General features: G+C 36.4%; 2 protein-coding genes across 13 annotated transcripts in view; one reads left to right on the top strand and one right to left on the bottom strand.

The window, feature by feature from the left end:
* The first annotated feature begins 1 nt into the window (after window position 1).
* Window positions 2–1708, top strand: ROMO1 (reactive oxygen species modulator 1). The gene is made up of 3 exons (XM_005879757.2): window positions 2–86; window positions 268–398; window positions 1521–1708. The coding sequence occupies exons 2-3, from the start codon at window positions 268–270 to the stop codon at window positions 1627–1629; spliced, it is 240 nt and encodes a 79-aa protein (XP_005879819.1). The 5' UTR covers window positions 2–86; the 3' UTR covers window positions 1630–1708.
* A 2148-nt stretch (window positions 1709–3856) lies between these two features.
* Window positions 3857–12540, bottom strand: part of RBM39 (RNA binding motif protein 39) — a 29495-nt gene continuing 20811 nt past the window's right edge. For 9 of the 12 annotated variants that reach the window (XM_005879749.2, XM_005879752.2, XM_005879745.2 and 6 more), the window contains 5 exons: window positions 9135–9185; window positions 6265–6346; window positions 5400–5505; window positions 4916–4994; window positions 3857–4822 (listed from right to left, as the gene is read on the bottom strand). In XM_005879749.2, coding sequence (XP_005879811.1) covers window positions 4722–4822; window positions 4916–4994; window positions 5400–5505; window positions 6265–6346; window positions 9135–9185 — 419 coding nt within the window. In that variant the 3' untranslated portion in view covers window positions 3857–4721. The remainder of the gene's footprint in view (window positions 4823–4915; window positions 4995–5399; window positions 5506–6264; window positions 6347–9134; window positions 9186–12540) is intronic. The other 3 variants (XM_005879751.2, XM_005879753.2, XM_005879746.2) reach the window with 1 other exon arrangement.

Here is a 12540-nt window from a genome sequence, read left to right as displayed (position 1 = left end):
CCCGGAAGCGATTCCTCGGGCCACCAGCGCGCTCCGCCTTGCGTTCCGTGTGAGACGTAGACTGAGCGACCGAGGCCGCGAGCGAGGTGAGGTGGGGGCTCGAGGGTCGGAACACTAAGAGGGTGATGGAATCGGGTTACACGCTGATTTTCCTTCCCGAGCTTCCTCGAGCCCTTAGGTCCGCTCCCCAACCCCTTTTCCTCTGACCCCGCCCGACTCTCGGGCTGGCGGCCAGGCCTGCATTTCCTTGATCCTCGAACCCCACAGATGCCGGTGGCCGTGGGTCCCTATGGACAGTCCCAGCCAAGCTGCTTCGACCGTGTGAAGATGGGCTTTGTGATGGGCTGCGCCGTAGGCATGGCGGCCGGGGCGCTCTTCGGCACGTTTTCCTGCCTCAGGTGAGGGGCGCGGGTGGTGACCTGGGGTGGGACTACCGGACCTTCCCGCCCACTCGCTTGGCCTGCTGCCTGAAATGGAGCCTAACGCGTGGCAATCTCGCTGACCTCTGAGCGAGACCAGTTTCCTAACCACCTTCCGTCTGGAAGGACAGGTTGGAATCCCTCCTCTCCAGCGCTTACTAGTCTGTAACCTTAGGCAAGTTGAGCCTGGGTTTCCTCAAGTGTAGAATGAGGTCAGTAACACCTACCTCATAGAGTTGTAAGGATCAAGTCAGAGAACAGTTAGCACAGAATATAGCACGTATTAAGTGCTCAGTAAATAGTTATGACCGTCGTTGCTGTTATTTCTAATTGCACATCGTGAAACTTGTTGAGCAGCTTTACTGTACTGGCAACAGGATGTAGAAATGAAGTAGATAAATTCTACACCTTAAATGTCATTTTCACATATATGACTATTCTCATATAAATGACTATTCTCATTTTTCAGACTGAAAGTTACTTACTGTGCACTTTCTGTGTCAATCACTGTGCTATAAGCTGTTATCACAATTCTTTTATACTTGACATAGTCCATAAAATGAGTCCACAGTCACTTTTAAAAAAATATATATATATTTTATTCGATTTTTACAGCGGGGAAGGAAGAGGAATAGAGAGTTAGAAACATCGATCAGCTGCCTCCTGCACCCCCCCTACTGGGGATGTGCTGCCCTTGACCGGAATTGAACCTGGGACCCTTGAGTCCGCAGGCCGAGGCTCTATCCACTGAGCCAAGCCGGTTAGGGCTCCACAATCACTTTAACACTAGGAAACCTTCTAAGACAGCTGTTGTTATTGGATTATATATACATACTCTAGAGATAAAACCAGCAGAAAAAAATGGTTTCCATGTACTTGACACTGCATTTGCAGCCTCTCAGAAACGAAAGGCAGTTAGTATCTGATAGATCCTTTTCAACTTGTCATTACTGATCCTGGGTGGGAGGGGCTAATGTCCTATTAGACTTCTGGAGTGCGTGATTCATCGTTAGCAGCACATGTTGGAAAAGGGCAGTTAATATTTCTCCATATACAATATTTTTGTTCCCAACTGGCCCCATCTTGGTTTCCTCCTCTCAGGATTGGAATGCGGGGTCGGGAGCTGATGGGCGGCATCGGGAAAACCATGATGCAGAGTGGCGGCACCTTTGGCACATTCATGGCTATCGGGATGGGCATCCGATGCTAATCAGGGCAATGGTTGCCCACATCTACCCTATCCCATCAGTCCCAGCCCATGTACTATAATAAAAACACTTTGAGTAGTCTGTGTTGGAGGCATTGTTTTCTTCTTCTCACTCCAGACTATTATACAGCTTGCTTAGAGACTTTCTGAGGTAGGCTGAGTACGTTTGTCGTTTTCACTAGACCTGTCTATTAACTACAAGCTAGAAAATTTTTCCATGGCTGGAACCTTTCATAGATTCTAGTAAATCCTTATTAGTCAAGCTTTTGTTGATTTATCATCACCGTTTTAATTTTTTAATATGTCTGTATTGTTGAAAGCATTGCATATGTCTCCTATCATTAGTGTTTTAAAGGTGAAAAACAAGTTAGATTTCATTCCCTCAAGGTCAAAATGCAAAAGGGTGTTTTCTTTTTTTTTAGTATGTTTAGCAACACCAGCCAGGCAGGAGTGTTTTATTTTCAATACTATGTTCATTCAAAAGTTGTCCAGATATACCTGCTGGCTTGATGAGAAAAAGAACCAGTTATGATTCAGTCATGCATCTGAGGTGACAAAGGAGAGAGAGAATACAAGAGTATGAGTCTATTTACTACTGTTAACATCTCAGGGAATTGTGCTGTGAATATTTTCCCTTGGTTTCACTTTTGTTGCTTATTTTCATTTTTTTCACTGTACATTTCCTTTTTGTAAACTTACATTTTATGTCTGTCTTTAAAGTGTCTAAACAGTACATTATAGACATGTACTGTATATAAGAAAAGTTATGCCCTGGCCTGTGTAGCTCAGATGATTGGAGTGTGCAGGTTCTATTTGTCAGGGCATATACCCAGGTTGTGAGTTTGATCACCAGTCCAATGAAGGCAGTCAATTGATGTTTCCCTTCTCTCACATGGATGTGTCTCTCTCCCACCCCCCTCTAAAAATCAATAAAGATTTTTTTGGTTTAAAACGGAATCATTTGAGTCTGGAATGAATTGTTTACATTATTTCTAATGGGGAAAAAATGCTTTGTTTTCTAAGTCTTCCAGAACAAATTAAGTTGGAGAACCGGTTCTACTATAATTGGCTTGAAAGTAGGTTCGTAGTAAATGGGAATGTTTTCAAGAAACTAGACTTATCTAATATTTTGTGGACATAGGACTCTCAGATTCAGCAAAAATCAGGGTTACTACCACAGTACAAATAGCAGTTACAGATTTTCCAAAGAGTAGGTGAGATGTCTACCAAAAGGATTTCACTCAAAATGGCAATTTGCATTACTTTCTATGTATTACGTTATTCAAGTTGCCAAACTCATATATATTTACTTTGAACATCATTTACAACCCAAATTTCATTCTGTGTAGAGCTAAATTTTGCTGCCTTTATTAAACCATAGCCGTCTTTGCTGGAATGAGGAAACCTGACAGAACCAGGACTTGATTCAATAATTTGAAAATTATAGCTACTTCGGAAAGTAAAAAAAAAACACACACACATATGTTAGCCCCAAGAAACACTGCTGTGTTTAAAAAATTGATTTTAATCTTGAAACTTCAGGTTGAATAACTGAAGCAATTTTGGACTACTCATCCAAAAGGGTTGGTAGAAAACTGTGATGGCTCCATACTCAAAATTGATTAGGTAACTTGATATCTAAGTAAATATAGTGTAAAGCCTGTGCCTCAATGCTAAAAATCAATGCAGCAGAAACAGAAATGAGGTAAGAAAATCAGTATTAGATGATAATCATTCCATTAGGATCAACATTACCTATCCAAAGGTTCAACCTATACACAACTTGAAGCAAAGTTCAGAGTATAAATGGTGATGGCTCACTACCCAAGTTAAAGCTCAAAATTCCATAATAAGGTAAATGCATTAAATCAACTTGGGAAGTCAGTTTGAACTTATTCCATTTTTGTTCAGTATTTACTTTAAATAGTAAAGCATTTTTTTTTTCCACAAGGATGTCCAGACAACACAGGAAACTTAACAATGCCCAAGTTTAAAGCCTGGATGAATGTTTTGTTTCCTTTTTTGTAAATCAGTTCTAATACATTACCCTAAATAGGTACAATGCCAAGAGAATGATATGTATAGACAACTTGAGGGCAAGAATTTATCCAGACTAATAATAATTGTTCCAAAGAGGCAAATACCTAATAACTACTAAAAGTCAAAGAAACTAATATTCTATTTTCATGTTTCTATGACTTCAAAACATTTCAAAAATGAAGATTTCTTGTGGCCTTTTTAAGAGAATTTTATTTGAGTGGTTCTTACAAAGATTGTTGCAATATGAAAGTCATTTGTTTGATAGAAATATCAAGCTGTCTTGTCAAACACACTGAAGTAACCCAAAAATATATTTCAGAGCTCACAGAGCTTAAAAAGAGCAAAGATTATATGCAACCAGACAAAACCTATTTCTGCATTTCCCATTTCTTGCTCAGACTGTTTTGCTTACCAGACTCACTAAACATCTTGAGGAAATGCAGGGATCATTTTGTTTGGAATCTTAGACACACTAGAACACATATTTACAGAGAAACTTTTACAGATACATTAATTGAAAAGATACCATTCAGAAATGTAATTTTGAAATCTTTTCTTGCTAATTGATCAGAGTGCAAGATGAGATGTTAATCAAACAGCCCTTTAGCTGTCTTGAATTTCCATACACTAAATGTGTATTTCAGAAACCTCTGCTAAACCATTAGCCATATCAACATTAGTGAAAATGTGAAATGTAACTTGTGTAAAAAGTTAGGCTTCTGAAATGAAACATTAAAAACATTATATCCCTGTCTGCCTTTTTACATTAAGCACATTTGTTCCCCTAGAGCTATTTCTATAGATCCTTAATGTAATTTTCTACATGTACATATAAAAGGCAGAACAAGAGAACAGTTTTGTATACAGTGGGATTTGCTATATAGGGAGAACGAGCACACTGCATTCCTGTTAACATTTTTATTTTTTCACGGTAACAGGAATTGTATACAAATGACAGTAGACCCTTGCCTCTTTATTTTTATCTAAATAAAAGATAACTCAAGATGAATTCTCAAAAGAAAAAGAGCTATGTACATAAGAGACTATATCTTCCTTCATCGTCTACTTGGGACCAGTAGTTGTGTTGCTGTCATAGAATCAGGAAAGAGGTTGTGATAAGTTGGAAGAGGTACATACGCTGCTGTTATCATTTTACCTGTTGAAAGAAACAGACATTGGTAGTTTAATATCTTCACTTAGATTAATTAGAGCCTTAATAATCACTCAGGAAAAGAAACATTAAACTCACCAGCAAACCACCTGCCATGCAATGCATTTACAGCAGCAATGGCTGCAGCAATTGATGGGCACTTCACATACACATTGCCCTAAAATACAATAAAAAAAGTATTATCCTAAACAGTGCATTTGAACAGGTTTATTCAAGCGGCCTACAGATAGACTCAGTGTTCTGTAACTATGTAATTGTTTAATCATAATATGACCCAAGTATCTGTAAATTTTAAGGCAAAGAGAACAACATTTTTGCTTATTAAAAAGAGCAAATAGCCCTAGATGGTTTGGCTGAGTGGATAGTCAGCCTGCAGACTGAAGAGTCCCAGGTTTGATTCCGGTCAAGGGCACATGCCTGGGCTGCGGGCTCGATCCCCAGTAGGGGGTGTGCAGAAGGCAGCCAATCTGTGATTCTCTCTCATCATTGATGTTTCTATATCTCCCTCTCCGTTCCTCTCTGAAATCAATAAAAATATATTAAAAAATAAAAGAGCAAATACCTGAGCTGAATTTTTGTCAACATAAATATGAATAACTCCTCCATGTTTATTACATTCTTCAATCACATCATCCTTAATCTCTGTATCCCATCCAACTTCTTCTTCTCTGTAAGAAAGTATAAGCTTTATTAGACACTGTATAAAAATTTTAAAATATGCATTCTTTTCAAAAATCAGTGTTAGGTATAGGCACTGGAGGAAATAAAGAAGATATAAAACATTTCTAAAGAAGGTTATAAATTTTTAAGTCACTTAAATGATTTATTGACATTTTTCAAATGATTCTTATACCAACAGTTTATCACCATTTCATAGACAAAGCTAATAGAATACAAGACTCCAAAGCTCTTTCTATGATAAACTCTGAACTAATATTAATGCAAACAGCACATTATAAATTATTAAAGTTGTATGAAACATATTTCCCTCAAATATAGTGACTGATTTAAAATTTTACCGAACAAAAACAAGATGTGGACTAATTAATAAATGGCATTCTAATCACTGGCTAGGAAGTAGAAAATATTTCTAATTAACAGCATGCACTAATCAAAAGAAAATTTAAAAAAAAAACAACAACTTTTCTGCTATTAGACTGAAATAAGCTTAAAATCTCAAAGCCCATAATTGGTATAAGCTGGTGACCAAAATAAATACTGACACAAACTTTAGTAAAGTTAGATATAAACAGGAAATATAAAATCTGCACAGCTTTCAATTCCAATCTTACAAACACATCCAAAGAAAATAACCAACAATGTACATAATAATTGTGCTAAAAGGATAAAAAGTGTTGCACTATTTGAACTATGAAATATATGGAAACATCCTAAGTGTTTGAACTTGACCAAAGTATATTACTTACGTTTGAGGGTTAAACATGTTAGAGAGTTGAAAACACTGTGTTGCAAGAGGTTGAACAGAGGCAGCTGCAGCTAAAGCTGAAGCTAAAAAAAAAAGAAGGCGGCAATTAGTTCCATGGAAAATGCATCAAAATAAAACAAAAATCCACTAAACCCAAAGTATGAAACTAGGGTATAATGTCAAGCCAGCCACTTAACTAATCTACCTTACTTAATAAGGCTATCAAAGTATGTAACAGAACTCCATTTTAGTTGCCAGAAAACTGTGGCAATATTTGAAGTGGCCGATCTTGAAAAAGTTGGGAGTTTTATTTTCACAAGGGAAATTAAACTTTATGTGTAATCAAACTTAAATTATACAAACAACACAAATCAATCCAGAAAGACAAAGGATTAAACTGAACATTGACTTTGTAAAATTGCTTGAGTTTATACCTGAGAAGCAGGGGGTAATAAGAATGTATCTTTTGGCCAAGCCAGGGTCAATCAGCAATTGAGCGTCAACCTAGGACCAAGAGGGTCACCCATTCGATTACTGGCAGGGGCACATGCCTGGGTTGCGGGCTCAATCCCACAGCTGATTGAAGATATTTCTATCTTATCAATATTTCTATCTCTATCCCTCTCCCTCTCTCTCTGAAAATCCATAAAAACACTAAGAAATATGATCTTTAAAATTCCAAAATAAGGCCGTGGAAGGTAGCTCAGTCCCGATATCACAAGATTGTGGGTTAGATCACTGTTCAGGGCAAAGAAGCAACTAAGGAATGCATAAATAAATGGAACAACAAATGGATGTTTCTCCCCAGCCCCCCCACCTCTAACATGAATAAAGTACCAAATAAATGTATGACCCTATTGTATTTTTTAGGATTCTATCCATGAATACATAGTTATATATTCCTAAAAAACACACAAACATTATAAAAGGATTAAGTTTAAAAATAAGATGCATAAAACCACCCAAGCCTCTAAGGTTTAATAACCTAGGACAGTGGTCGGCAAACTGCGGCCCCTTTAGTGTGGCTCTTCCACAAAATACCACGTCCGGCGCACGTATAGTGCGATTGAAACTTCGTGGCCACACTCAAGGGGCCAAAGAGCCGCATGTGGCTTTCCAGTCGCAGTTTGCCGATCACTGTCGTAGGATTATAAATTCTATTACACAACCAGATTAATCTTTAAAAAATGATGTCTGCTTTTGCATAAGAAATAATAGACTAGCACGAAAAATAAAACTAAAATATTCACTATATTAAAAATAAAAAAATACTGAACACTGATATTTAAGCTCAGCATTTAAAACCCTATTGGTTTTAAGTTTGAAGTGAGAGCACTGGCCAAGACAGCCGCTCCATTGTCTACATGTGATTTATAAAACATTACCAGTAGCTGTTATACAACTCACCGTAATCATAACATTTGACCAAATTTCATTCCAATACATAACAACAAAGCTAAGGATAAAACAGTGCATTAGAAATTATAATTAAACATTCACCTGAGGAAGTACCAGAAATATTCCACTGAATAAAAATTATGGTTGCACATGAAATATATCATAAATTTTTTTTCTGATAGAATTAGGCTATATATTAAAGTAACTAACAGATGTCAAACTCTATTGGGGAAAGTTAAAGATGCAACCATGTTTATATTAAAGTTAAAAAATACAGCCTGCCCGGCTGGTGTCACTCAATTATTAAGTATCAACCCATGAACCAGGAGGTCACCAATCGACTCCCAGTCGGGTTGTGGGCTCGATCCTACTAAGGGTCGTGCTGGAGGTGGCCAATCAATGATTCTTCTCTCATCATTGATGTTTCTATCTCTCTCTTCCCCTTTCTCTCTGAAATCAATAAAAATATTTGAAAACCAAACAAAAAAAGATAGGTGAAAATATATCTTAAAAACAAAAAGCCTGCTGTGTACCCTCATCATAAATAAATGGAAGTATGCTTGGGAAGAAAAACTAGAAGGACATTACAAAATAATTGAGAACTTGTATTTTCCATTTCCTCCAATTATGACAATATACTATGAATACTGAAAAATATTTAGAAAATGTTTGATAGAAATATTCCAGCTCAACCTAGAAGAATGCAGAACACAATAAATTCAGCAGAGAAATATAGTTAATAGAAAAATCTAGTTCAACTTTTTAAAATCTGCTAGAAATAAAAGGATTGAATATAGCTGCCTCATTTACTGGAAAAATTATACATTTAATTCCTATCAAAGAACATGGTAAATATTTCATATAGAATAATTTCCCTAAACAACTTTAAGTATAGCCTAAAAAAATGGGATACTGAATTTGCTCAGTATCAAATAGCTCTATCAAATGGCACATATTTAAGTGGACATTAAAAACAAGAAAAAATAGCCCACTTTATAAATCATTTCAATCTCTGAAATCTGCATGCAATTTTGTTCTGGATAATATTCTCATTGCTTGGTACTGCATATACAAATCACTGGAGTTAGAGCCAATTTTCCTAATTTTATATTAAGTTGACAAACTATGTTCTGAAAGATTTGTCTATCTAAATGACAAATTTCACTTTCTGACTTCTATGTAAAACTTACTAACAATCACTACACAAAAATAAGCATAAGAGGCTTAAAATACTTCTAAGCAAGCTAAAGCTAAAAAAGCACAAACAATTTCATTTTTATCCATGCAATTGTAATAGTTTTGATTGGGCCTTCCAAAACATAAATTAGCAAATAGCTTACTATGTGTGTAATGTAATATATGACTATCATTCTGACAAAACTGGATCCAAAATAAAATACAATAATAGATATAAAGAACTATGTCTTGCTACATTTACATTTATTTCAAAGACAAATAAAAAGCTCAACTCACCTTCAGTCTGTTGGGAAAGTCTTGTTTGCAAATCTATAACAAAAGAGAATTCTACAGCTCAGTGCAGGAACAATGAAGAGCCTCAACTAACAGGGTAAATGTCAGGAGAGCATTAATAAAAGAGGACTACTGTAGCAGGGTTTGTGAAAATGAACTTATAGTAAAACCTGGCAGCCAAACCCCCTTCCCCATTCCTCATTGGCAAGGCTTTGGGGGCCTTCTCTCCTCCTGTCCTAGGAAACTTATGCCTCTCTTTTCTTATTCCTAGTAAGTACTCTTCCACATCTAAAATACTACATTCCACTACACTAGTCTGCACATGGGAATAATGGGAAATGGGGAAAGGGAAGCAAACCGGTCAGAAAATACATGAAAACCCTGATCTTGAGAATTCAATTCCAAGTACTTGGGATAGTCAACTATTTGTTGTTCTAACAGTGGGAATAATAAGCATTTTAAACTTTTAGAAAGAATAGTAATCTCTGCAATAGTAATATCAAACAGCTGTAAACACTTTCACTAATCTACCAACTGAAGTAGTAACAGAAGCACCAGTGGAAAATACACCATTTTAACTTTATACTTTTTAAAAGTGCTTTTAGGATTAAAAAGAGTCAAGTCCAGCTAAGAAGATGCATTTTTTTTTTAAATCTGGTTTTATGACCTAGTCTGGAAATTTATTGAGGCAGGAATGAAATCTAATTGGGTTTACCATAATTTATGAAATACAGAAAAATCTAAACAACTAGTCAGCATTAAAAATAAAGAGAACGAGAATTTTTACCAATATATTTCCCATATAATTGTTAATATTTCTACACTAAAAGGCAAGTTAAGAGAAAGCTGCTAGCAAGTGAAAACAGCAGCAGGTCTGAATAGTCAAGAAAATGCCAGTGTTGAAAAACTATCTTTAAGTTCGAAGTTTCAGAAATATACAGTATAGAAATGGTTTAGCTTTAATACCCAATTGTCATTAACATGAGATTCAACTGCAACACTTTTATTGCCATTTGGGTTCCTTGCTGAGTACATGAAAATGATCATAAAACATGGGCAAAAACTAACGGAATCCACAGCCCAAGTTATATTGGGATATAAGTATACCTGGGTCCTAGGTGCTCAAATTTGGCATCTCAAGGAGTTGAAGAAATATAACTGATGTATACTGAAGGAACTTGAAGATATGACCATAGGAACATTGTCAATAAACTTTAAATTATAACACAATTTGTCTTTTTTTTTCCTAAAAATGGGAAAAAATGTATAGATATCAGAAATCCATGCTACTTTAAGTGTTAATAAATCCCTATAAAAACTTCAAAAATAAAAATTTTTTTAACATGATTTTCTGATCACAAGATTATGGCCAGAGGAATATGAAGTCACCAAAACTAATTTGGAGGTTGCCAAGAACTTATTTTAAAGTGTTTTCAAGTCTGACCAAGAACTCTGACACTTGGAAACAAATTAAGAAGATATGAATATTTAAGAGCATGTTTTCTTTTCATAAAAAAATTTCCAATTTTTTATGTCATTTGTTATGACAAGTTAGAAAATAAAGCATGGGTTTCATAAAGGTAAGAATCCTATCTTAGAATCTATAAAATTTCCAGAATATAAACATGTGGAGCCTGGCCAGAGTGGCTCAGTTGGTTGAGCATGATCCCATGCACCAAAAGGTTGGCCCATTGATTCCCAGTCAGGGCACATGCCTGGGTTGTGGGCTCACCCCCAGTAAGGGATGAAAGAAGGCAGCTGACTGAAAAATCTTTAATTAGGTAAAGATACTGTTTTTGAAGACTAAATCAATGTATTTGATTTACCATCCAGAATAAACCTACGATTGTTAAGATACCAATGTTGTCACTGCATCAAATCCCCAAAGGCAGGGAACAAATCTCATTCACTAGCCTTTAGTGAGACTATATAGAATATGTTGAACAATCAGACATTTCCTAAATTATTGAAAGAATGACCGGAACAATGGGGAGCAATACAGGAATGGCCTTCAGAATAAATAATTTTCAAACCATAGACCAGGAATTATTCACAGCAAATGATTTCTATAACTACTTATTCACTGAAAATTATATGCCTAATGCTTGTTTAAAATGTCAAAATAGCCCTAGCTGGTTTGGCTCAATGGATAGAGCATTGGCCTGCGGACTGAAGGGTCCCAGGTTCGATTCTGGCAAGGGCACATGCCCGGGTTGCGGGCTTGATCCCTAGTAAGGGCGTGCAGGAGGAAGCCAATCAATGAATCTCATCATTGATGTTTCTATCTCTCTCCCTTTCCCTTCCTCTCTGAAATCAATACAAAAATATATATTTTTTTAAATCAAAATAAATTAGAGTAATTGTTGTGATTTTATCTTCTTATAAGGTTACACTTGGCATAGTTTTGTCAGAAATTTTAGAGAATAACTATTAGATTTCAAAATAAACCACTCAATTTGATAGGAAGCACAGAAAATTAAAGGCAGGTTTCTAAAGGTACTCTCACAACTTTTGGATATCCATTAAAAAAGAAAACACTGCCCTGGTGATTGTGCTCAGTGGTTAGAGCATGTCACCTGTCTTTTCCAGGTCAAGGGAAAGTTCCTGAGTTGCAGGTTCCATCCCTAGTCCCAGCTGAGGTGGGAGGCAACCAAGTGATGTCTCTCTCTCACATCAATCATCAATATTTCTCTCTTTGCTCTCTCTCTGGCTCCCTCCCTCCCTTCCACTCTCTCTAAAAGTTATTGGGGAAAAAATATCCTTGGGGGAGAATTAACAACGAAGAAAATGAAAGAAAAGTCCCCCTTCTAACTAATGAAGAGCAATATAAAAGTAGAAAATTATACTCTATTAATCAGCTAATGAACTTTCAATTTAGAAGAAAATCAATCATGAAGCAACCACATGAACTTTTTTGTATAGATTCAGTACCATCGCTCATTATTTCTTTACTTTTTAAAATAATTTTTTATTTTTCAATTACAATTGACATCCAATACTATATTAGTTTCAGTTGTACATATCTCATTTTTTATACATTGCAGCCTCACTTTATAGATATGGTAAAAAGACCAATTCATAATATTATGTCGGAAGCCAATTCCAGCATGACAGCAGACTGAATCATCTGGAGTGGCTGAAGGGCATTTCCCCAAACCTGAAAAGGATGCATTAAATGATTGCTTGCTGCCAGCCAGCTCAGGGCATCTTAATCTACATGTTATTGCCTCCTACTGGCCAAACACCTTAACAGCAGTAGGCTAATTCTCCGCATTCTGACAATGGACTGTGTATAGGAAACCCTACCTTTTGAAGTGTATATCTCCACCTCGCCTCAGGACAATTTGTGTTAATAAAAAGCATGGGGTCCTGAGATGAGGAGATCTTAGTTTCTTTAGCTAGGCTCCTC

This window comes from Myotis brandtii, unplaced genomic scaffold (genome assembly GCF_000412655.1).
Source record: "Myotis brandtii unplaced genomic scaffold, ASM41265v1 scaffold61, whole genome shotgun sequence".
In the NCBI taxonomy this organism is placed as follows: domain Eukaryota; kingdom Metazoa; phylum Chordata; class Mammalia; order Chiroptera; family Vespertilionidae; genus Myotis; species Myotis brandtii.
Note: the sequence above shows the minus strand (reverse complement) of the source record. Positions and strands in the feature narration are given on the sequence as shown.